We start from the raw sequence: 27,738 nt of genomic DNA, 5'->3' as shown, positions 1-27,738 counted from the left end.
TCATGCCCTGGATTTTTTGTTATAAACAAATGCCACAACTGAATTAAGAGTACATCAACCCACCTAATTGTGTTTGGTATTGTGTAATTGAGCTGATTATTCCTCCTCCCCCCCCCCCCACCCACCCCAGACCAAACCACCAAAGACCAGCATTCTTGAGTACCGCAGCAGTTAATGTCAGCTAACTCAATCCAGACCACTAATCTAAACCAGAGCCCTCATAGCCAAAGATAGCTTGCATTCTTATTCTAAATAATTCCATCCCAAACAAGCCACAACATCTTAATGTCTGAGTTATCACCAGAAAAGGTTGTCACATAAAACATAAATCCCCATGTTCCTCACAAATCAGTTCCATATTAACAGACTTTAGAAGGATAGCCAGCATAGATGAAAATCAGAAAATATCTGCAAATACTGGAAATCTGAAATAAAAAGACAAAATGCAAGAGACATTCAATGGGCCAGGCAATATCTGTGGAAACAAACAAACAGCAATTGTTTCAGATCCCAAAACGTTAGCTCAAGAGATTCTACAGATGCTGAAAATTGTGAGCAACGCACATAAAATGCTCAGCAGTCAGGGAGCATCTATGGAGGGAAATAAGCAGTTGGCATTTCTGGCAGAGACATTCCTCGGCAATGGAAAGCAAGGGTGCAAAAACCAGAAAGACATTAATACAACTATTAAAGTCTGTGCAACTTATTGGTCTAAAGAGTTGAATATTTAAACTAGTTGACTTCTGCTTCACAGCGATGCCTGCCTTTACTGACTGCAATCTCAAAAGTTGGTTGCCAGTGAATGTTCACTTTGTGAAAGAGAACCCTGTAACAAGGGAATCCTTGTATCAGAAGGCTCAGCTAAGTTTACTGTCATATACACCAAGGTGCAATGAAATTCTCTGCTCGTGTGAACAATAGCAAACAGCATGCATGGTAATAATAAACACAAGAGACAAGCACAGAACAACCAACCGGTGCCAAGTATAATAATGCAAGAAGAACTGCTAAAGTAACAAAGGAAAAGAGCGCTCAATAATTTCTCTAATTCTTCGTTCAACTCTCCCAAATCTAATATCTGCTTGATATAGAAACCAAATTAGCACAGGCAGTCCCCAGGTCACGTACGAGTTCCGTTCCTGAGTCCATCTTTAAGTCGGATTTGTACGTTAATCAGAACAAGTACATCCGGTATTATTTAGCGTCAGTTAGTCAAACGTTTGTGTCAGTATATAGTATATATTTTACCTTTCTATGCATATAAAACACTTAAGAAACGTATGTATTCCAATAATTAAACCACTGCGTTGCTTAATAATAATTGTAGCTTTCATCGGGGCAGCGCCCTTCAAATGCTCCATTATTCTCACTTTATCCGCTATCCTTTAAAATTGTTCCGATCGTTGACTGACTGTAACCTAACACTTTTCCAATGACCGATGGCGTTTCACCTCTTTCCAAACACTTTATTATTTCCACTTTATTTTCAATCGCAATCACTTCCCGTCAATAGAACAGAAACACCGCGGGTCGCAGCTCCCGAACTTTGCCGGCTCCCGAGGTCTGCTGGGTCCTAAGGACCGCCGCATTGAGACAGGCTAAATGGGACAAGTGGGGGCTGTGCTGGGTTTGGGTGTTTGATCATCCACAATATTCCACGTGGGAATTTAAACTGGAGGTGGCAGTGTATTTTTTACTACCGGAACGGGGGGGGGGGGGGCACGGTGAATCTTACCAAGAAAAACTTAAGCCCAATACAAAGTTAAACACTCAACACAGTGTCAATGGCAATGACTTAAAATGGCGGACAGCGTCGCGATCCAATTTAAAATGGCAGACGGCGTTCTCCTTCCTCGGTTCATAAGTATGAGTTGTCCGTAAGTTGGACGTTCGTAACTCGGGGACTACCTGTACTAATAACTGGAAAATTAGTTCACTCTTCTGAGTGTGAGAATGCTGCTAACACAGCAAAGTAACATGTTTCAAGCTCACAAAATCAACCTGATAGGATGCCACAGATTTATGCTTGCTATAGTAACTGCCACAAGACAAGCCACATCACAACAGTCAGAGAAACATAGAAAATAGGTGCAGGAGTAGGCCATTCGGCCCTTCGAGCCTGCACTGCCATTCGGTATGATCATGGCTGATCATCCAACACAGAACCCTGTACCTGCTTTCTCTCCATACCCCCGATCCCTTTAGCCACAAGGGCCATATCTAACTTCCTCTTAAATATAGCCAATGAACCGGCCTCAACTGTTTCCTGTGGCAGAGAATTCCACAGATTCACTACTCTCTGTGTGAAGAAGTTTTTCCTCATCTCGGTCCTAAAAGGCTTCCCCTTTATCCTTAAACTGTGACCCCTCGTTCTGGACTTCGCCAACATCGGAAACAATCTTCCTGCATCTAGCCTGTCCAATCCCTTTAGAATTTTATACGTTTCAATAAGATCCCCCCTCAGTCTTCTAAATTCCAGTGAGTATAAGCCTAGTCGATCCAGTCTTTCTTCATATGAAAGTACTGCCATCCCAGGAATCAATCTGGTGAACCTTCTCTGTACTCCCTCTATGGCGAGAATGTCTTTCCTCAGTCACAGAGAAACTGCTGTCAATGAAACCATCTGGAAATTTAAGATTTTTGCTTCCCAGAAAAACAGACATTAATTTCCAAGAATTTATTAATCTAAAGTTGGCTGTGGTCAAACATGAATCAGAGACATCTTTAAAATGTTGATGGTGAAATACAAAAAGCTGTTACAAGGATATTTATGCCGCAGAAGCAACCATCCAGTCCAAAAGCCCTATGCCAGTGTTCACTTTCTTCAGGACCACCCTATTAATTCAGTTAATTTATCTTGTCACAATTTATAGGGTATAACCAAAATTATATATTAGTTAAATCCAGCTTAAAGACTTCCAGTTTCTGTCTCTTTAAGTTAATACTTTGAGCTACTTTTATTTTGAAACAGGTTTTCTGAATGTTGGCTACCTTTTATGATCTGTGCTTCTGCACCTATAAGACATAAGTGTAGAATTAGGCCACTCAGCCCATCAACTCACTGCCATTCCATCATGGCTGAGGTATTATCCCTCTCAAATCCAATCTACTGCCTTCTCTCCGTAACTTTTGATAGCCTGACTAGCCAAGAACCTATCAACCTCTGTTTTAAATATACTAAATGACTTGGTCTCCACAGCCATCTGTGCAAATGAATTCCAGATTCACCACCCTCGGGCTAAAGATATTCCTCATCTGCTTTAAATTACCTCTGTTCTGAGGCTGTGGTCTCTGGTCCTAGACTCACCTAGGAAACAACTTTCCACAACTACTCTGTCTAGGCTTTGCAGTATTCGCTAGGTTTCAATGAGACCCCTCCCCAATTCTTCTAACTCCAGTGAATACAAGTTCAGAGCCATTAAACGCTCCTCGTACATTAACTGTTTCACTCCTGGAATCATTCTCATGAGCTTCCTGTGGACCCTCTCCAAAGCCAGCACATCTTCTCTAAGTTAAGGGGCCCAAAACTGCTCACAATACTCCAAGTGTGGTCTGACTCAACATTACATCATTGCTCTATATTCTAGTCCTCTCAAAGCAAGTGCTAACATTGCTTTTGCCTTCCTTACCACCGACTCAAACTGCAAGCTAATCTTTAGGGAATCCTGCACAAGGACTCCCAAGTCCCTTTGCACCTCTGATTTCTGAATTTATTCCCTGTTTAGAAAGTAATCTATGCCTTTATTCCTTCTACCAATGTGCATAACCATACACTTCCCTACACTAAATTCCATCTACAAGATGCTGGTGGAACACAGCAGGCCAGGCAGCTTCTCCCTATAGATGCTGCCTGGCCTGCTGTGTTCCACCAGCATTTTGTGTGTGTTGCTTGAATTTCCAGCATCTGCAGCTTTGTTCATGTTTACTATATTCCATCTGCCACTTCTTTGCCTATTCTCTCAATCTGTCCAAGTCCTTCTGCAGACTTCCTGCTTCCTCAATTCTATTTGCCCCTCCACCTATCTTTGCATCGTCTGCAAACTTAGCCATAAAGCCAGCAATTCCATCATCCAAATCGTTGACATATAACATGAAAAGAAGCAGTCTAGTACTGACCTCTGCAGAACACCACTCTGCAGCCAACCAGAATGGGCCTTCTTTATTCCGATTATTTGCCTCCTGCCAGTCAGCCAATCTATTATCCATGTTAATATCTTTCCTGTAATACTACAGGCTTTTATCTTGGTAAGCAGCCTCCTGTGCGGCACCTTGTCCAAGACCTCCTGAAATTCTATGTTAACAGGATCCACTGGTCCTTCTGAGGTATTTCCTCACATCCCCAACAGATCTCCTCTTAAGGAAACCACACTGACTTTGGCCTCCTTTATCATGTATCTCTAAGTATCCCAAAACCTCATCCTTCATAATGGACTCCAACATCTTTCCAACCACTGATGTCAGGCAAACTGGCCTGTAATTTCCCTTTTTTCTGCCCTCCCCCGAAGAATTTTCCAGCCCTCTGGAACCATTCCAGAATCTAGTGATTCTTGAAAGATCATTACCAATGCCTCCACAATCTCTACAGCCACCTCTTTCAAAACCCTGGGATGTAGTCCATATGGTCCAGGTGACTTATCAACATTCAGACCTTTCAGCATCCCAAGCACCCTCACTTTAGTAATAGCATCTACACTCACTTCTGCCATCTGACACTCTTGAATTTATGCATACTGATAGTGACTTTTACAGTGAAGACTGACAAAATACTTAAAGTTCATCTGCCATTACTACCTTTCCAGCATCATTTTCCAGAGGTCCAATATCCACTCTCACCTCTCTTTATTTTTCATATCTGAAAAAACTTTTGGTATCCTCTTTGATAGCATTGGTTAGCTTACCTTCATATTTCATCTTTTCTCTCCTTACTGTGTTTTTAGTTGCCTTCTGGTGATTTTTAAGAGCTTCCCAATCCTCTAACTTCCCACTAATTTTTGCAATATTATATGCCCTTCCTTTTGATTTTATGCCAACCTTGCCATCCCTTACCTCGCGATAGACTGGCGTCCTATCCGGGGGGAGGAGTCTCATGCTCTCAGTTGCTTCACGCATGGAAACTGGCATAAGCACCGGCCTGATCAGCCTATAAGGCTCGGGACAGACTGTAACTTTTAACTTTTTTGACATCCCTTGTCACCCATAGTTGCCTCATCCTCCCTTTAGAATACCACTTCATCTTTGGGGTGTATCTATCCTGTGCCTCCTGAATTGCCCCCAGAAACTCCAGCCAATGCCATTCCGCTGTAGGCCCTGATAGTGTCCCTTTCCAGTCAACTTTGGCCAGCTCCTTTCTCATGCCTCTGTAATTCCCTTTACTCCACTTTAATATTGATATATCTGACTATCTTCTCCCACTCAAACTACCCTAAGTCCTTCTACCTTACTGAACCACTCGTTTTTTTCAAAAACTCTATCTCATTTTTCTACCAAAATCTGATTCATGCCTACTATATTTGATTTTCATGTTCATTTGCCAATTGTTACACATATTTTGTAAGTTCAATGATGTCTCCCTTATTTTGTTGCAAACATCCTCTATTAATTGATCGAAACTTGGCAACAGATACAAATTTTATTATTTGATTCCAATTCCCTAGTCCTAAAATTGCTTACATCTACTTCATTCTGCTGATTCTTAAAAATCCCGGTATTTATCAAATAAGATCATCCATTAATTCATGCCTTCAGTTTCCAGACCATTTGTTTTGCTAAAGATTCCATTACCATTACTGCCATCAACTTTGAGCTAATCAGCCTATAGCTTTCTGGAAAAAATCAGAACGTGCTGGAAACAGTCAAGAAGTCAAGAAACTTCTGTGAGAAAAACAGAGCCAACATTTCAGGCTCATGCTCCTTTGTTAGACCTAGTGAAGTCAGAAAACTATGTTATAAATTGCAGAGAGGGATAGGTACAGAGAAGAGAGATTATCGTGCAGATAAAAATTGTCACTGTAACTACTGCTGTCGTAATGTGCACAAATCAGATGAAGTACTACTCATCCAGTTTTGTGTTTGGCGTTGTAGACTGAAGACAAGGCAGACAGAATGAAAGTAGGACAGAAAATTCAAGTGACAGGCAATTGATAGATAGATAGATAGATAGATAGATAGATACTTTATTCATCCCCATGGGGAAATTCAACTTTTTTTCCAATGTCCCATACACTTGTTGTAGCAAAACTAATTACATACAATACTTAACTCAGTAAAAAATATGATAAGCATCTAAATCACTATCTCAAAAAGCATTAATAATAGCTTTTAAAAAGTTCTTAAGTCCTGGCGGTTGAATTGTAAAGCCTAATGGCATTGGGGAGTATTGACCTCTTCATCCTGTCTGAGGAGCATTGCATCGATAGTAACCTGTCGCTGAAACTGCTTCTCTGTCTCTGGATGGTGCTATGTAGAGGATGTTCAGAGTTTTCCATAATTGACCGTAGCCTACTCAGCGCCCTTCGCTCAGCTACCGATGTTAAACTCTCCAGTACTTTGCCCACGACAGAGCCCGCCTTCCTTACCAGCTTATTAAGACGTGAGGCGTCCCTCTTCTTAATGCTGCCTCCCCAACACGCCACCACAAAGAAGAGGGCGCTCTCCACAACTGACCTATAGAACATCTTCAGCATCTCACTACAGACATTGAATGACGCCAACCTTCTAAGGAAGTACAGTCGACTCTGTGCCTTCCTGCACAAGGCATCTGTGTTGGCAGTCCAGTCTAGCTTCACGTCTAACTGTACTCCCAGATACTTGTAGGTCTTAACCTGCTCCACACATTCTCCATTAATGATCACTGGCTCCATATGAGCAATTGGACGGCCAGGGTGGCCTTAACAGAGATGTTCTGCAGAGCGGTCATCCAGTCTGCATTTGGCCTATAGAAGAGAGGAGTTCAAATCATGACCATCAGATCCAATATACTCACGTAGAAATCGTGCAAGTCAATTGCTCAGCACAAGGAAGGACTGCTTCAGGGTTTGGATGGTACAAAGGGAAGAGGTAAAAAGGCAGGCACTGCCTCTACTGTTATAACTTCTGAGACTTGCTTGATAGCTTTAAAAAGTTCTACGCTGCTTTTTATTATGTATTCTGCTTGATTACCGGTAGTTTTTGTAAATTTTATGTTTATATCTTTTTGGATATAAAATGACAAATCCTGGCTGCTGCAATAACAATGAAAGTTCTGAATGGGTGCCGGAAATGTTTTAAAACTTTTCTTTCCTTTAATACACAAGAAAATCATTGGTAGACAGCCACCAAAAGAACCACAGAAAAAAAGATTGACTGCTGTAGCACAAAAGGACAAGTTTATACAGGTATACATAAGAAGGCTGAAAAGCATGTGCAGTGAAGAGGGAGAACTCAAATCTTTAAACACTTTCCTGCACTGCTTCAAGGATAGGTGTATCATTTTTATTAAAACATTAGAGAAACCAATAGCACGGTGAGATCGCAGCAAAGCCCTGTGGCAATGTAAACTTGTTTCTTGAACTTCATCTTCGTTGAAATAAAAGGATAATCTTAATTTGCCTTTTTTTAATTTCAGGATCAGCATCAACATTTATGTAATAGTGTTGTGCTAACCACCACATCATGGTAGTGTAGTGGTTAAAGCAATGCTATTACAGCTTGGGACGTGAGAGCTCGGATTTCAGTTCCAGCATCCTCTGTAAGCAAGTTCATACATTCTTTTCCATGAGTGTAAGTGCTCCGGCTTCCTTCCACAGTCCAAAGACGTACCAGTTAGTAGGTCAATTGGTCATTGTAAATTGTCCCGTCATTGGGCTAGGTTTAAATCGGTGGGTTGCTGTGCGACACAGCCCTAAATAAAATAAATTTAATAATTTCTACCCATTTAAAATTTTGCTTAGTTTTTCTCCACTCCAAATTAATATTTTCATGTTTTTCTCTTCTACTACTTTATTCACTTAACCTGCTATATCTTCTTGCATGTTCATTATGTCTTCTCACTGCTACATTTCCATAGATGTCAGATATGAATGAATTCCATTTCAGCTCAGCCATTCATGTAGATTGCAACTAGTCTACATCCCAGCACAATTTATGGAATCTCTCCAGTATTAGACTGTTAATATGAACATAACTGTATGTTTGTACTCTGTCTTGTTCTTTAATGAATTCTTGGTTCAGCCAATCCCAAGAGATTTTATTTTACACAACAGCTTTCTATGTGCTGCCTCATCAAACATTTGAAAATCCAGATACAGTTACCCAGACTAAATTTGTCAAGCACTATTTCCCAATTTTTAAATTATATTAATTGTATACAACCCTGTTAGAAATTTCTAAATGTGTATTACTACATCTTTAGTAATGGCCTCTAGTATTTTCTTGACAACGGTAGTTAAGCTAACAAGCTAGTGATGTAGCACCATCCCATGGTAGCACTTCTGCAAGCACTGAGGTCACAGTATTTTGACAAGATGGAGGGCAATCACATTGCCGTTTTTAAGTACCTCATGAACATTTAATATTAAAACTCATCAAGAGCCCACAGAAGTGGCAAGACATGGTAGAGAACAAGCTACTGAAGACAATTTAACACAGTATTGTGATGGGTATTCCCTTTCTTTCTCATGTCTGCTCACCTTGCTTTCTAAACACACAGCAGCTGCCACTTGTAAAGATCAAAAACAGCTGTAAGTAAACTTCCAACTAACATGTTTAACTTCTGGTCGTAAACGAGTTAGTCTTGAGCTCTTTAAATGTAAATAGGAAGCAGTATCAACTTGAAGTTAAAACGAAGTATTGTCTATAGAACAGCTTTGCAGACACAATTTAAAGACACCTGCTTTATGATTGCTTGAGGTGCACTATAAGACAAAGGGTTGTTTCAAACACACAAGCTGACTCGAGGATGCTTAGTTTAAGGAAGCTTGCACTGCAGATGGGTAAAATCATTTAACATATCAATAACTGATGTGTTGATAGTTGGATGGTTTTATGTGCTCAAGGCAATTAGCTTCATAGCATTTATGGCAGCTAAATAGGATCAATGTCTTCAAGATGCTTTTAGACTGTGTTAAAAGAATAACTGAAGAAGTATCATATATATGAAGTCATCCAAGTGGGAGAAAAGGAGTAAAATATATAGAACAGTTCAAGCTCATTAAGAATGGAGTCAAGAATATCAAGAAGTATGGAAGAAACACAGGGTGAACTAGAATCCAATCCTCCACCTTGAGTTTCTGCGACAATTTGTTTGTCTGCATTGTGTTATGTCTTTTTAGTTTATAGGAATTGTACCTGTGTTTTGGAAATCCTTTGAATTTAAGAAATGCTTTGTATTTTGTATTTAGAAAAATTTTGTAAGTTTTAAGTTTTAGGAAATGGTTTGTGTTTTAAAAATGGTTTTTGATTTGGAAATAAAAGATTAAGATTTAAGTCCTCTGAGTTTTAAATGCATATTAAGAGCGTTGTTTGGATTTAAACGTGTATGACTGAAAATAAATGAAATGTGTTTTGAACTACTTTGTTAGCTGGAAGTATCTTCTCCTTGGTAGAGAGAGGACCCACCACTTGAATAGTAGATATTGGCAGCTAAACACCATAGAGAATAAAGAGGGAATAAACAGTCTTTGAAGATTGGGTAGTTACAGTATAATCTCCCTTTAGTGAGAGAACTTGTGACTATTTATATCTAACAGGGCTTGAGGTCTTCATCTGAGTTTAGAACTTCATGGTTAACAAACCCAATTCCATCACAATATGCCTTCAGAAAGAGGTCTAGACATGTTATGTCTATTTGAAGGTGGCTTTGCTTGGAACATTGTCTTGTTATTGAGAAATGTTACATAGAAAGTGAGTGTACAGAAAGGCATGAACGGGATAGAATTTGATTTCATCTGTTTGAATGGGGTGCCGGTGACTCCAGAAAAGTGAATATATAACCCATAACCCACGAGACACAAGAGACACTAAAAGCCCGAAAGCACGCACCACAAGCCTCACGGACAGTCTCTGGCCTGCTGTTATAAGACGACTGAACAATTACCTTGTACAATAAGATGGACTTCTGAGATCACAATCAACCTCAGGGTTTTGCACCTTAATAACTGCATGCACTGCTCTTTCTCCGCAACCGTAACACTACATTCTACATTATGTTATTGCCTTCCCTTGTACCACCTCAATGCACTGATGTGATAAAATGATGGCATACAAAGCAAAGTCTTTCTCTGTATCTCGGTACATGTGACAATAATGAAGCAACTTACACCAGACATTAAGCCAAGGGATCAGAAACACAAGAACTAGTTTTCCTTCCATTAGATCACTACACTGCTGATCTGCACATTAAAGAATGGGGTAGATAGAGTCAGCTCAGCAGCTGCACTTTCAGGCAGGCCGAATTTCCAAATGAATAGAAGAGAGGGAGGGCACATTTCTCTATATTTTACCTGGCAATGGCTAATAAACAGAAGAACATAAAAGTGATAAATAAATTGTTCAATGACACAAAGAGCTCTGCTCAACAATGAGGCATACAATGGTAATGGTGGAGGAGTTTCAACAAATCAATACTGCAACCCTCACAAACATTTCATGGGCAGATTCTAGTTATACAGAGCATGTCAGGAAAATGGGGAGATCATTCACACATGCTTGACTGAACTGATTTTGTTAACTGCATGTTGCAAGCTTTGAGCTCTCAGGGACTGACTGATCTGTGACAGAATTTGGTCTTTTTTTTCATCCTCCATCAATTTTTGGTCACCCTTTGCAGTTTTAAAACATTAACTCCTCGGTAATGCTTTAGATTAGATTCAACATTATTTTCATTGTGCAATATGGGTGCAATACTGCTTAGTGCTGTGATGTGGGGTTCAGCAGGCTCACAGCCTCAGGGAAGAAGCTCTTCCTGTGCCTGCTGGTGCAGGAGCAGAGGCTCCTGTAGCGCCTACCGGATGAGAGGAGAGTAAGAAGTTCATGGTCAGGGTGAGATGCATCCATGATAAATAATGCTTTTTGCCCTGCCCAGGCAGTGCTTACGGTAGATGTTCTCAATGGTGGGCAATTGGGTGCCGATAATCCGCTGGGCAGTTTTCACCACACGCTGGAGTGCTTTGGGGTCCAATACGGGACAATTGCCATACCACACTGAGATGCAGTTGGTGAGTATGCTCTCAATAGTACAGCGGTAAAAGTCCGTCAGTATCCTGGGACAGAGGTGAGCTTTCTTCTTGCTCCTCAGGAAATAAAGGCGCTATTGCGCCTTTTTGATCAGAATGGAGGAGTTCAGGGACCAGGTGAGATACCCGGAAATGTGGACACCAAGGAATTTGAAGCTTGATACACGCTCCACTACAGCTCCACTGATGTAGAGGGGGATGTGAGTGTGGCTCCTAGCATGCCTGAAGTCCACAATAATCTCCTTGGTCTTCCGGGTGTTTAGAGCCAGGCTGTTGTCGGCACACCACGCGGCCACGTGCTGGATCTCGTCCCTGTAGGCCGCATCGTCATCCCCTCTGATTGGGCCAACCACCATGGTGTTGTCTGTGAACTTGATTAGGGAGTTAGAACCATGTACAGGAACACAGTCATAGGTGAAAAGGGAGTACAGAAGAGGGCTCAGCACACAGCCTTAAGGCACGCCATTGTTCAGGTTGAGAGTGGAGGAGGAGAGGTTGTCCAACTTAACAGATTGGGGTCTGTTAGTCAGAAAGTCCAAGGTCCAATTGCAGAAGGATGAGCTGATACCAAGCTGGCGAAGTCTGGTGATCGGCTTGGACGTGATCACAGTATTGAATGCCGAACTAAAGTCAATGAACAGCATTCTGACGTAAGAGTTGGGGCTGTCCAGATGGGTCAGGGCAGAATGAAATGCCGTGGAGATGGCGTCCTCTGTTGACCTGTTGGTGCGATAGGCAGATTGATGGGGGTCCAGGGTAGTGGGCAGACAAGATTTCAGATGTGATAGAATCAGTCTCTCAAAACACTTTGCAATGATGGGGGGGTAAGTGCAACTGGGCGGAAGTCATTCAGGCCCATGGCAGTGGAATGCTTTGGCACTGGCACGATGGTGGCCATCTTGAATCTTGTTCTGTTAGACTAATATACCCGTCAAGTGCTTTATCTAACCACAGGTGGATCAACTTCACCATGGGGTTTTGCCCAACATATTGAAATATGGACAATTTCTAAAGTTTGCCATCGTTCATTCAAATTTCCAAACTTACATTAACCAGCTTGTTTCTGATATCCGAATAATATACTTTAAAATTCTATGCTATGACTTAATAATATTCCTTTAAAATATAAAATTCTCACATTTTGATCATTTTCTCCAGTGAGTCCTTTACTACATTATGAATAAACAGCATCCCGTTACAAAGTAGATCTTTTATAAACTGTCCCCAAATTGTACTGTCCAGGAAATGTCAAGAGCATTCAATAGATACATCCTGCAAGGTACTTTCAACAATTGATCAATCAGAGCAGTCTCTGTGAAAATTGAGGCCTAGGTCCATGCACCTTAGCTAGAACTCTCTCCAACAAGATAGCTGCTTTGGGAAATGTATTTATACCTGAATTCTAGGTCTTTTGCTATGCCTTATCTTAAGTCGCTTTCAAGTTTACTATTTTTTATATATTTATGTTTTCTCTATCAAATGACCATAGGTAAGCTTCAGATCATGGAAGCGAGGTGATTAGCACGACACTATTACAACGCAGGGTGTCAGAGTTCAGTGTTCATTTCCAGTGTGCTCTGTAAGAAATTCTGTATGTCTTTCTTATGAACGTGTGTTCTTTCTGGGTACTCCAGCTTCTTCTCAAAGTCCAAAGACATACTGATTAGTAGTTTAATTGGTCATTGTAAATTGTTCTGTGATTAGGCTAGAGGCAAGGAGGGGAGAGGGGAGACATTTCAAACACAGGGAGCAGCGAAAGAGAGGAGAGAAAGACCGCCACATACAGACATCTTCCTTCGGCAGCAGTGAGCGAGAGGCTGGTAGACAGCGCTGAAGACCCGCTTGCCTTTCGCATTCCTCTCGATTTCAGCCTTCCTTGGCACTTTAAACTGTAAGAAATGGAGTCAATCATGGACTCGCACCCCATCTCCAGGCTTCTTGGCCTCGAGGCCGCACGCTTCGCTTGAAGCCTCATGGAACACCCTTGGAGACAGCAGAGCGCCAGATTGCTCAATCAGCCCGAAAACGTACCACCAAAATGTGCATCACAGGCTCCAACAGTAACAGAACCACATGTGAAAGAAAAAGACGTAGAAGAAGTGAAAGTAGTTGTTTTGTGAACCGTCAGGAGATTACCACCCTTGATCGCGTGGTTCGCTGGTGCCATTTTCTTCTGGTTACTTTTGATCTTGAAGGACCAGTAATAATAACTTCATAGCAAACAATGAAAATTCTTTTCTACTGTGCCTTTTTACAACAACCTGGCAAAGAGCATCTCTAACAAATCACAATGATATTTTTCTATTCACTATCAGCCAAATTTCTGGCTAAGTACTAGATGTGTTGGGCATTATACAAACACATTTTCACTTTACACCTATCTATTTCACATTGAAACCCTTACTAGCTTTCAGTCCATCAAGTACATTCAAAGCAAGTCTAAAAGAACAATGTGCCAAGAAACCCTAGTACCCTGTTAGCTTGCCATATGTTTATAAAACAACCTGAAAGTATCAAAATTCACCCTTATGCCTGTTAGTCATTGAGCTGCAGCTCCCATTTGGAGGAGGAAGAAAAGGCAAGCACAATTTCTAACACAGTTCCTGAAACATTACTGGCTGTGAGGAGCAATTTACATTGATGATCATGTTATGCATTTCCCCCTTTTCATTCGGACCGCCACTAATTTTTCATCCATGAATTAAACCATGGAATTCGAGATGTGGAACAAGAATTGTTTCATTTTGAAAAGGCACAATTTATTTCTTTCATCCAATTTCATTCAGGGAAACGAACCAACATTGATAAAATGTAATCATGACTTTGTTAATAGAATCCTTATATTTACTTCAACTGAAAGCATCTTACAGATAAGTATTCATTAAGGTAAAAAGGGTGCTTTTTAAAAATAGTGCTGTTTTAAAATCTGCAGTAAATATAAGAACATAAGAAAAAGGAGCAGGAGCAGATCATCTGGACTGTCAGGTCGGCATTGCTATTCAGCAAGTTCATGGCCGATATGGCCGTAGACTCAGCTCCACCTGCCTGTCTTTTCCCCATAATCCTTAATTGCTCTGCTATGCAAAATGCTATCTGTTATAAATATATTTAATGAGGTAGCCTCTGCTGCTTCCCTAGAATTCCACAGACTTGCTACTCTCTAGGAAGATCAGTTTCTGTCATCTCCATCCAAAATTTATTCCCCAAATCTTGAGGCTATGCCCCCTAGTTCTAGTCTTGCTTACTACTGGAAGCAACTTTTCCTCCTTTATCTTTATTTATCCCTTTCAAAATTTTATATGTTCCTATAAGCTCCCCTCTCATTCTTCTGAATTCCAGCAAACATTGCCCAAGACAACTCTTAGTTAACTCTTCCATCTCCAGAATCGACTTGGTGAACCTCCTCTGCACCACCTCCTCAAGTAAGGAGAGCAGAATTGCATGCAGTACAGCAGATAACAGCATGACCAGTTGCAGCATAACCTCCCTCTAGCAATGACGGCCAGCCTTCCACTTCCCTTCTTGATAACCTGTTGCACCTGCAAACCAACTTTTGTGATTCAGGCACAAGACTCCCAAGTCCCTCTGCACAAAAGCATGCTGCAATATTTCACCATTTAAATAATAATCTGATCTTATACTTGTCCTTCCAAATCTCATATTTACCAACGTTGTACTACAGCTGCCAGACCTTGCCCATTCACTTAACCTATCTATATATCTCTCTACAGGTTCTCCACATCCTCTGTGTAATTTGTTTCTCCACTCCACTTAGTGTCATCAGCAAGCCTAGACAACTAAACACAGGCCCTTCTTCAAAATCATTAATATACATTGTGAACAGTTATTTCACCAACACCTTGCCACACTCCATTTCATCACTGACTGCCAACCAGAGAAACACCCCCTTATCCCAGCTTTCTAACTCCTATTGGTTAACCAATCCTCTATCCATACTAATACATTATCCCCAACTCCATGCATCAATATGTTATGGATTGGTCTTTTCTGCATCACCAAGTATGCAACATCCACCTGTTCGCTCTATCCACTGCCACCATTACATATATCCTGAAAGAACTCCAGTAAGTTTGTCAAACAGGACCTGCCCTACACAAGTCCACATTGTGTCTGCCCAATGGAATCATTTCCATCCCAACATCTCCAAATTAATTCTTTAAAAATAACTTTAAGCATTTTTGGTAAATGATTACAAGTGAGTCAACAATAACTTCTGCCATTTCTTTCAGTACCCTGGCTTGCATCCTGTCAGGACCAGGGGACGTCTACCTTTAGGCTCATGAGTTTGCCCCTCAATTCCTCTTTAGTGATAACTTTGTCGAGGTCCTTACCTTGCGTTACATCTATAAATATTGTTTTAGAGGTCAACACCAAAAAAGGAGGCATTCAAGACAAGAATAATGTTACACCAGGGTTGGGGATCCCTGGTCGAGTAGATGGGAAAACAAGCAGACATTTGAGAAATATTTAGAATACTTAAAGAAGCCAAAGCAGCTTGAAAAGTAAATGTGTTCATATCTGTAACATTTGAAAGTAATGACATTTCCGAAATGGCGGAAAATTAGAGATAAGTTATTAGTCACATTGTTTTCATCTTCACTGCGGAAATGAAACAAAACTGTTTTTACTGTATAACAAAGTTGCTGGAACCCCCAAGGAATAAGGCAATGCACACTCTTAACTTAAAAGAAAAATCTTGTAGGTCAAGGACTTGAAAGGCAGATTTTATAAAAAGTTTAAGTAACTGCTGGGTGTTTATCACAGAAACATTCCTAGCAAGAGAGGAGCGGCAGTATTATGGTCTTGGAAGGAAAACCATCTGTCCCTATTGTAAATGGTTATGCAGGTTCACGCTTAGTGATCTCAGAAATACTGACCTTAAGGAATATTTATGTTTCTTCATATGATTTTTGCTGGTAATTCAGAGCTTCTGTATGTGTACCAGAAGGATTTTCTTCGGCCCCTATACTAAATTCAAACATAGATGTGAAACAAAACTGTGTCAACAAATGAACGGATGTCTCTAGCCTGTCACTGATACTCAGGAGGATGAGTCAACCTCACAGTATGACAGTCTCTATGAGCAAATCCCTTGTAACTCAGATTATGTATTCATAAATCTGATACATGATTCAGGTTGAATAGATTAAGGCGACCGTTACAAAGAAATCAAACTTTTATTTGGTAATTGAATGAACATTGGCTTCAAGTCAGAAATTATTTTTACTTGAAAGCTATGCATCAAAACATTAGTTTTTTTTAAATCATCTGAACTGAATTACGCAGAAATAAACCACTAACAGAACTCCACAACTGAAGTTGCAGAATTGCCAATTACTGGGGCATAATGTGCAGCCAGACAATGATTGCGACTTGAGTACGAAATATCTACATAAGCTGTAAGATTTACAGTTTCACCAACTTGGAATTCCTTTTAACCAGCAAGTATTTTTTCTTTGAAGTCCACATTTGAAAATTATCAACTGGTTATAAATTTCCTGAGAACAGGAGAAACATGCATGGATAATAGAGAGGTTGTTTAATTTGACACTGCTCCAAGGTAACTTGTTCACTAATTAAAGTTCAAAGCTAGGTTAGTCATCTGTGACAAATATGCCAATCCAATGTACAGTACTGTGCAAAAGTCTTAGGCACATAGATATAACTGAGGTGCTTAAGACTTTAGCAATTTTATGTATTGCACTGTACAGCTGCCACAAAAAAAAACAAATTTCATGATGTGTGAGTGATGATAAACCTGATTCTCATATGGGTCTCTACTGTGGACGGAGAGTAGGAAGGGGACAGAGAGAGGGGAATCATGGTTGGGAAAAGGGAAACGGACAGAAGAGGGGCCGGGTAGACCCAGAGACATTCTGTAATGATCAATAAACTAATTGTTTGGTATCAAATGACCTTGCCTGGTGTCCCAGGGCTTGGTGTGTCTGCACTCACGCTACTCCACGTCCCAGCACTGCTCTGACACCCGGCTCACACTCCTTCCGCAGCACACCACCCTCGCCATTCCCAACTTCCCATGCTCCCGCCAGATCTACAAACTCACTCTCCATTCCATCTTATACAGATGAAGCCATTCATGAACTAGAATTCAGAAATAATGATGAAAACACAAACTTAGATAGCTGTATCTGAGGAGTTATACAAACCGGACTGAAACAGAAGTGCTCCAGCATCTCAGCTCAACCACACACTGTCAGTTGTAAACAGTACTCACTGCAAGTACAACGAAACCCACAAACTCAACATGCTGGTGGGAAAGGTGGCTAGGCTAATAATCCACTCTCTTAGCACCTAAAATGCATCCATGATATTGGAAAAATTACTAATAGGAAGAGTCTCTAGCACAACTAGCTCAAAGTGTGCAATTCAATGGCAAATCATGCTTGATTCCTGTTTATAGGCATTCCATTCTCCATAGATTACATAAATGTTCCACAAGTGACAAAGGAAGTGGTTGAGGCACGCAGGTACAATACATGAGACATTTGGATTGTAAATGGATAGGAACGGTTTAGAGCAGTGATTCTCAACCGTTTTTTGGCCATGGCCCCCTTTGGAGCTCTTCTCAGGTTCCAGGACTCCCCCCCCCGCCCCCCCAAACAGGGATACAACACGAACAGACAGACAGAAAATCATTTATTATTGAACACCAAGAAAACTGGAACATTCTGACATAATGGATAAAACTTTTAAAAAAAGACTATGAAATTAAATATCTATCAGGCCTAATGCGATCCTTGAGCTTGGCGCTTTTCTGCAAGTTTCATGAGATCAGGCTCCAAATTAGACAATGACAGTCGGAGGTCACCTCTTGTTGCGATATCAAATTCAAATGGTGTGTTGGAAAGATATTATAAATAGAAGGGAAACTATTGACTCCAATGAAGGTTGCTGCTTGGGTATTTCATTCGTTCAGTTACCAGGGACTCCATAAACACCTGGGACTCCCCTTCTCACAGTTTTCAGTCAGTGGCCCCCTTCAAATGTGCCAGGGCCCCCAAGGGGGCCATATGGTCCCCGCTGAGAATGGCTGTTTTAGAGGAATATGGGCAAGAGGGAGTAGCTTGGTGAGCATCATGGTCAGTAAGGACAAGTTGGGCCAAGGGGTCTGTTTCCATCAATTACTCTTAAGATTCTAACTAGAACATGGCAACCAACACATCCATACTCCATTGCTAGTTACTTTACAGATCCATGCCTTTTTGAAACAGGCATTGGATAACCTTTCTGGATTACACCTTCTCCATTCTCACTCCTTGCATTATTCAATTGCTTCTACCTTCCGTCTCATCCCAGGTCTGCCCTTGCTTCCTTTGCTTAGCAGCTCTCTCTTTTGCTGCAACTCAAAACCCATTTACCTCTGGTTCCCTCCTCAGACTGAAAGATAATCTGAGTTTCTTGCTCCACAGATGCTGCCTGATTCACAATACATTTCCACCATTTTCCAACTGCACCGAGTTTCATCAGCTCATGCAGAATTTAGGTTTAGGATGAGAGGAGAAAGATTCAAAGAGGACCAAACAAGAGGTAACCTTTTCTATGTAGCGGGTGGAGGGTGTATGTACCTCTGCACTGCCAGAGCAAGTGATAGAGGCAGGTATATTTATGTTTAAAGGACTATTAGAATTGTACGTGGATAGAAAAAGTTTAGAAATCAAATGTAGGGAAACCAGACTTTCTCAGGTAGGCAACTTGGGTGGTATGGTTAAGTTAGACTGAAGGCCTGCTTCCATGATATACAGCTCTTATGACTCTATAACTGTGTTGAATACAGCTTCTGCTGCAGTCTTTTAATGCCATGAATCTTAATTTCAGATAGAAACTCTTCTACCCAAAAACAACCAACTTTATTGGCCATCTGAAATCTAATTCAATAGAAGGCACAGCAGAATTCTAAATAACCATACATAAAAATAGAAGCAACTTGTCTCGGAGTAGTTCATGTGCACACTCACTGGGTTCTCCTAATTCGTTTCAATTCTGACCTACTGAATTTTCGACCTGAAACATTGACGCCCATTTCCTTCATAGATGCTACCTGACCTGCTGAGCTCCTCCAGCATTTCTGTGTATTGCTCCAGATTTCCAGCACTTGCCGTCTCTATGTTTGAGTTCTGATCTGAATGGTTTCTCTTTCCACGGAGTATGCTCCACCAATTGAGGGCATTAAGCCTTTAACAATTTTTTAAAATTTCATATTACTAACAGTTGCATTTTTTATTTACTTCTATTCTCTTAAGATAATCTTTCGCCATATTCCACTCTTAAATTTATTTAAAATCAGAATCAGGTTTATTATCACAAGCATGTAACGTGAAATTTGTTAACTTAGCAGCAGCAGTTCAATGCAATACATAATCTAGCAGAGAGAGAAAAAAACTAATAAATAAAATAAAACATAATAAATAAACAAGTAAATCAATTATGTAGATTGAATAGATTATTTTTAAAAAGCGCAAAAACAGAAATATTGTATATTAAAAAAGTGAGGTAGTGTCCAAAGCTTCAAAGTCCATTTAAGAATTGGATCGCAGAGGGGAAGAATGGTTTGTATTTCACAGCTGTAAAATCAAATCACGTGAGAAATTAGGAAATAAAAATGGGGCCTTCCACTTTAACAAATAGGTTCCCTTTTGCAGGGCAGATTGTGATAAAAATGAGCAAACTGCTCCCTCACAAAAATAAAATCTCTTTAAAATAAAACTGCCCTCATTTTAAGTTGCAAATGGTTTAATACGCAAAAATGCTTATTCTGACAGTCATCAATTATGAACAGACTATACAAGGTATTCATCAGAATATCATTGACAAGCTAGCCTCTCCAAATTAATCAAAAAAAAACTTTGTTTCTGAAGAGAAAGCATCCATTGTGAAACATACTTGAGAAAGAAATATTTATTTCCTACAGCCAGAGAGATTCAGACATTTGCTACCTTTCCAACTAAAAGGGGACCACCAAACCACACAGAACAAAATCTCTCAAAATGATCTATGTCGCCATGAAACATTCAGGCAAAACATCAAGAATGTGACACTCTGGCACTTGTAACAAATACACTTAGCTCAGTGCAGGGAAGGGGCCTGTTGAAAAGTTACAGCACTATTTTTGGATTGGAAGATAAACCTGTTGTCATTGTTTTACACCATTATTAGTAGGCTTTCAATCCAGGTACAAGGGAAAAAACATAAACTGCATGAATAATAGTGTTCAGAAATACTACATTGCAAAAATTACTTTAAAAGAAAGTGCACACCTTAAGGCAACAAATGAAATGTCAAAGTGTGGCAGTAATAATTTAAAACGGATGTGTCAATTAAATGATCTTTGATTACTCCATCTTCTTCCCTCAAGCCATCCTCAACTTCCACAGGAAGACAGCACAAGAACGCAAAAGAAACAAGGACATGGAATCCAAATACGCACCATTTGGATAGATTTGAAAACCACTTGAATTTACTCATGAATGCACCACCGTACATTGCTTGGGTTGAAAGGCCAATCCTTCTTTCCTCCTTTACACTATTTCTAGTTTTCATTCACTGGACAAAACACCATCTTTCTACTTGACCATCAAATTGTCAGATTACAAAACAAATAAACACCAATTAGCCTTAAAGTCAAAATAAAGCAAAAGAATGTCTATGCATCAAATTTACATTTCAGGCTAAATCTAAATTACACCACACTTACTGGCATAGTTTAACTAACGATTCATTCAGTTGATCTACTTTCCCTAAACATACATGGCTGACGTATGCATCAAACTGAATTTTGACATTTCTTCCACTGACCTTCTGCTAATGTGGAACATTTATACAGAATGGAAACTATGCACAACGGTATCTCATTGCCTTTGTGGGGTAAAATAAGCTCAGCACAGAAAAATGTACCAAATTCATAAACTGTTCTACTTTCAGAGAAAAATACGCATTTTTCAGTTCAATAGAACTATGTAATTTGGTTACCTTAAGTGAATTTTTTTCAAGTAAAGACATCATATTTAAGTTTTATAAAGTTAAGATTAAGTTAGCGGTGCAGTTAAAAAAGATGAGTTGGTTCCAAAAATGAAGACTCTAGCCCATTTTAAGCTGAAGATGTAATTTTAGATTTGAAGAACTATCATCAAGCTTGTATGCTATAAATGGTGCCCATCAGCAATAATATTCACATTAACACCTGATAAAACCAGCTGCGAAAGAATTCACATCAGTCTTGCATCAAACTTTCATTTGCATTATGCCACAGAATATAAAATTAAAACCATGCTGCATACGTTCATCAGATACAACCCAGCTTCTAAAAATAGAGGGATTACCTGTAATTGAAAACACAGCTGACAGAAATCTAAAATAAAAAAGAGCTAACGCTGGAAACTTAATCACAGACCTCAACCTTAAAAGGTAAAAATGTTTCCCTTTCCACAGATGCCACCTGACCTGCTGAGTACTTTTATGTGTTTTGTTAGAATTTACCCATATTGAGGTTGTCTCAAAACTAGTCTAAAACAAATTGCTTTGCACGATTACCAGGTGTAACTTCTGATTTACACATCTCTTCCAGACGATTCAATGGATTGGTTACCATAATTTTTAATGCATTACATGTTGAAATGTTTGCACTTTTACAACTGTGTGTGCACTCCAAATAAAGGATTATAAGTGGAACTGCTTAATACCCCTGCAGAAGTACTGACAACGTAACTTCACATCACTGGGGATGAGTAAGATTAGAAACGTTATTTGATGGAATGATGGTCACTATTTATACAAGTGATATGTATTTTAGAACCAAACATCAGATTGGTAGTACCTTTGTTAATCCCAAGGAAGACTGTAACAAAAATCAGGCAACAAAAGAACTTGCAGAAAACTTATTAATGATTCATGGATTCCAATACAAGTGCCAAATAATACATCAATTGGCCACTTGTTCCTTCGACTTGCCGTCAAGTGCTTCCCAGAATTCTCCACTGAGGCTAACAAACTCCAGAACATTGCAAATTTCCTTCCCAGCATCACAAATAGGACTTCCTTAGTCATGATCTTGACATCATCAGTCTGCATGTTCAAAGATTAAACTCACACGTACGTGCTTCTATCACACCTTCCTGGTATCCTAAAATTATGAACGAACATACAGGTTGAGACACTCAGCCACACTGCCCTCTTGTTATCTTTGGCAACCACAGGAGTTAGAACAAATGCTCTTTTACCACCTCCCTTCTTAATGGCTCATGGTGCAAAGCTCACTTCCTAAAGAGAAACAGCAAATTTCCTTGTCTTTTCATTAAAATTAGACAATAGGTGCAGGAGAAAGCCATTCAGCCCATCAAGCCAGCACTGCCACTCACTGTGATCATGCCTGATCATGCACAATCAGTACCATGTTCCCGCCTTCTCCCCATATCCCTTGCCTCTGCTATCTCAATTAGTGAGGTCTAACCCACACTGCAGAAACCACCTCCAAAATGGGCAGCTTCTTCGCAAAGCATCTCTGTACAATCCATAAAACTGACACAATATCCTTGGAACTTTTTGTTCCACTGTCACTGAATTTCCTTAATCGCCTGCACTGTGCCTTGTAAACAGAAAACGGTATCAAATTTAAAATATATTTCTTACAGATTTCCAGGCTCAACATTAACTAAAACTACATGGCTCCCTGCTTTTGAATCTGGGGATGAAGGAATTAAACTAAGTATATGTAAACCAATCCTCCAAGAGGACCACAAGCTAGTCATGGTTTGGAGGTTTGTGTGCCTCAATGATCCGGAGAGCTATGTTGGCTGAAATCAGGGTTTTGTGGTGACCCACTTCCCAGTGCACTCGAACCGGCTCACAAAGTGGCGCACGTCGGCATTGAGGCTGGTCACAAAAAGGGCGCCAAATCTGCTTCACCAGCAAGGGGAAAAGCCCGCGCACGGGACGGGACTGTGAATACGCGCCCCCTACAGTATTCCCGCCCGGAGAGGGCGGGATCAGGAAGACTTTAAAGCGAGGCCGCGAAGTTTGAATAAATCTTTTTTGAAACTGCAGCTCACCTACTTCGTGTTGTTTATTGCAGCGCTGCGTGTAGCACACCGCTACAGTTTTATGCTTTGGGTTTTGGTGGAGTCACCCATGCCAACAGGTCAAAAAGTAGAGACAAGACTTAAAGTGGTCTGCAGTCCTCCAGGTTCAGGGGATCAACTCAGTGCTAACAACCCTGACTGGCAAATCAAAATTGTTATGGAAACAGTAAGGAAGAATCCTTCTACAACTGAGTGCGATGGCAATCCTGAGTCTCCACCCAGGACTTACATGACTAACAGTGGTGGAAAATCGAGAGGAAGCTACCGACATGAGGAAGGAAGTCCTGATCACCACCGGAGATGGAGGACCTTCAATGCTGCTCTACGCACCAGCAGCGTTACAGGCAGTAGGTATGTAAACTAATATAACATGGGCTACTATAATCAGTTTACAGTTTCCTGGAACAGATCCCTTATGTAACCTGGGACTACCTGTATTTTGGATTATGTTGCAATTTCAAATTTCCAGCTCCCATAGAATTTTGCTTTCTGTTATTGGTTAAAAATTGAACTAGTCATTGTAACTAGTCAGATGTTGCTTAACAAGTGTTAACTGAAAATGGAGTTGATCATTTATTATGCAGATAATTTAATTCAACTTCAAAGTGACATATTAAAAAAAAGAGTTGAAGGTAATTTTTCTTAGTTTTAACCACACTTTCCTCAAATTCTTCTTAGCAAATATCTCAATGTGCTTCATCAACTAATTAAGTCCTATTTTGTCCAGCTTCAATAAATATGTACATAGATCTGCAAACAGATAGTTGGTTGAATCTGTAATAAACAATGGTTCATTGCCCATAGCTGCTGAAATCAAATGAACCATCAATCACAATGTTAAGTATAAACTGAAACAATACCTTGTACATTGAACAGATCTTCTAATAATCGTTACTCTTGGGCATGTTATACCTGTTACTGCTGGATCAGTAATAACCTCACCAAATTAGGGTGAATAACCTTTAATTTTAAAAACAGGTCACAATTTTTCTTTCTCAAACTAAACAGGTTACTCCAGAATTGAAGCAGAAAAGCAACCTTTTACTATATTGTCATACTCTTAATAAAAATGCTTTATTGTACTCACATACATGATATCCTTGATATAACTTAGCAGACTCATGAAAGCACCAACGTTTTGAATCCACATTCACTGCACATGTAAACATTCTGCATTGGATGCCAATGAATGCTTACCCCAAAAGAATTTTAACAAAGATTTCTTTATTTGTCCTTGATGTCTCCTTCAAAGTGGTAATTTCTGCGTCAAACCAGAAACCACGTTCCTCTGGTAATTCTAAATTGTAATTCACCATCACAACTTGTCCTATTTGAAGCTCATTCCATTTCAAAATAGTCCTTGCTCTTGGCCGAACATTTTCTGCACACATTGTCACTATTCCATTTTCTGGATAACTGGAGACAGGAAACAGAAAAACAAAAATTAGCTAAAATACCAAATCAGCAATATAAAATGATTAAACAAAAAGATTAGTTTATTTCTTAGAACAAAAATATAAATAACCAACTAATCCAAATATGTGCTTCAGTTGAAGTTACCCATGGTTTATGAAAACATTAGCAATGCAGTATTATATCTCAATGCTGGAATGTGTTTAACCAAAACATAAGAAGATGGAAGATCATGAAATAACATATCAACAAATGAGGATTAGTTTCTTTACCAGTCATCTGCACTCTTGAAAGTGAACCATTTCAAAAATATGCAACCCAAAACAGAAACTTATGCAAAGGCACTTGTTGATTGGTTAATTTCAATCTGTACAAATCAACACATATCCAGAAGTATATTTTCAGGCTAGCAGTCAAAAGATATCAGTATTATACATAAATTTAAACTACATCAATCTCTATTAACTGTGTCATTTCAATGTCACAGGGAACAAAGGCACTGATCAAAATTATTTAACTATAAATGATGACATGGACAACCACAATTCCAATGAACTAGTCTTTGTGTCAACAGCTCTCATCTCAATTAAACAACTTTTTAGGGCTATGGAAGTAATTCAAAAAACTTAACATTATTTTCATATGAGATGTTCTGATATCAAATGATGAATTGTCAGCACTTTTGATACCTAACAAGTAACAGGTGGCATGAAACAAAGCACACACCATTTCTTGAAACATATTAGTCTTGTGCAAGCTCTTTTCTCCAAATATTATTTGAAGGTAAATTCTTAGAGGCCAGGACATAACTTAGAATACTAGTGCTCCTCAGCTATCGATCCAAAAATAACTTTGTTTTCCTTTGTATTCATTTAAAAATGTCGCTGGACAAAACTATCCTTCCACCAAATTGGCTCACACACATATTCTGATGTCTGGTAAAATTTAACAAGAATTGTATTGCAAACTTAAGAAATATCTTTTCTAAACAAATCTTAAACATCTGATCTTGCAATTGATACAAGTACTCTGATGCCTGATTTAAGAACACAGATCAGATAAAGAGTATTTTTGGCCTAGAGAAAAAAATATTTTTGATTATGAAATACTAGAAATCCAAAAGTTTTAGCAAAACCATCAGGTTATCAAATGTAACTGGAGGGCTTGCTGAACACACCTTTGTTTGTATTCATTCAGCCAATGAAGACACTATATTATTGACAAGGCTAATTGCAGGACCTTATACATTATATGACCCTTTTAGAGCTGACTCAATTAGCACTCTCTTTTCAGGAAACATAACGACTGCTAAATGAGTTATCATTACAGGGATTAGCACACACAGATATTAAAATAGAGAAACGAATAACAAATATATTTATCACAATTTTCCAAAGCTCCCCAGATTCAGGAATTGCACTTTTGAATTTGAAAATGACTGATGCAATTCTTAATTCAGAAGGGTGGAGGAGGAAGCAGGCCAGTTCATTTAACATTAACTGAGGAAGCTATCAAGATGAATACTTGAACAACAAAATGCAAATGACAGAAAAATAGCAAAGAATTATTGTGGTAAGCTCATGACTTAAGAACTTAGGTTTTTTCCTTCAAGGTTTAAACATGGCAAAAAAGTGAATGGAGGAATATAATCTCTAAAGATTTCTAGAATCAACATAGTAAGATATTGCATATGTTTTTTTTAAACAAAATTGAAAGCAAATGGAATTAGAAATGACAATATAAATTTAGGTACATGGTGCACAACAAACAGCCCACAGCATGGGTCCATTTGCCATTACTGCAGCTCATGCGAGGCCATGCTTCACGTTCCTGCCATTGCTGAGCCCTGGACCAGGGTCAGGATATGCAGGGAACATATCAGGCACAGTCTGTGCCCATGTGCAAGACCACATCCTGCTCCAGATCCAGGTGTACTTCAGTGGTGGGCACATCTTTTTCATTATGTACTTGTGCTTCTGAAGTGAACAGGTACGTTATAATGTAATACCAGATTTCTGACAGACGCAGATCTGGCATGTTGAGGAGAAGCATAAGTTACGATCAGCAAGGAGGCAGCATTGTGGAATAGTAAAACATTTGTATCATGACTAAAAATACCACAGTTTATGCATGATTACCCACAAAATATAGTGCACCACCAGTTTGGATGCCACATCACCCATTTCTAGTAGAATGCCACCCTCTGAGCATGTATTCAAATATAAAATAATGCCCAGACTTTGGGAGAAACAGGCAGAATAACAAATTAGGAATAAACATCAATCCTAAGTGACAGAAAGAAGGAAACTGGAATCCCACCAGGAACATTGAGATTCACAATCAGTATCTATGATTTAGACTTAGGAATTAAATAAAAAAACTTTATAAATCAATGTAGAACAATACAAAGGAAGACAACAAAGAGAATAATACATTATAAATGGAAATGTAATTGCCAAAGGAATTTGAAAATAAATGTGAAACTTTCCAATGAGATTATGGTTTGAATCTGATGTCGGCGGTTTTCTGACGAGGAAGCCGGAGATTAAAATTCACTTGAAATCAAACTGAACACCAAGGTTGCCCAGGCAGTCTTCAAGATGGGTGCCAAGAAAAAGGATTGAATTCGTGGCTAGAGATTCAAATTTGCAACAGATGTGTAGGTAGTGACAATGGTGTTCCCTGTATTTCATAGGAGGAAATTTATTAACTTGCTCCAATGAAATAGAGACGGTGGTAGTTGAGAGGTAGTCAACAGATGAAACCTGTCTTGTTCTCAGAAGACGGGGTTGAACATGAACAAAAATAAGAAGAGGCTGAAAAAGATCCTTGGACTCCAGTGTGAACCTTAGGAAGAAAAACAATTACAGTCAACTGTTGATTCTGACTCAACAAAAAAGAATCAAACCAGAAACCCTAGAGATTCTGCAGATGCTGTAAATCTTGAATAAAACACCAGCATTTTGTGTGAAATACTTCCAGAACCCAGCAAGTCAGGCAGC

The 27,738-nt window shown here is 39.5% G+C and overlaps 1 protein-coding gene across 1 annotated transcript in view; it reads right to left on the bottom strand.

Annotated features, from left to right (window-relative positions):
* LOC140729076 (E3 ubiquitin-protein ligase UHRF1-like) overlaps window positions 1-27,738 on the bottom strand; it is a 146,328-nt gene that overhangs the window by 31,737 nt on the left and 86,853 nt on the right. The window contains exon 4 of the mRNA XM_073048380.1: window positions 24,521-24,739. Coding sequence (XP_072904481.1) covers window positions 24,521-24,739 — 219 coding nt within the window. The remainder of the gene's footprint in view (window positions 1-24,520; window positions 24,740-27,738) is intronic.

This window comes from Hemitrygon akajei, chromosome 6, assembly GCF_048418815.1.
Source record: "Hemitrygon akajei chromosome 6, sHemAka1.3, whole genome shotgun sequence".
In the NCBI taxonomy this organism is placed as follows: Eukaryota; Metazoa; Chordata; class Chondrichthyes; order Myliobatiformes; family Dasyatidae; genus Hemitrygon; species Hemitrygon akajei.
This window is presented reverse-complemented; position numbering and strand designations above follow the sequence as displayed.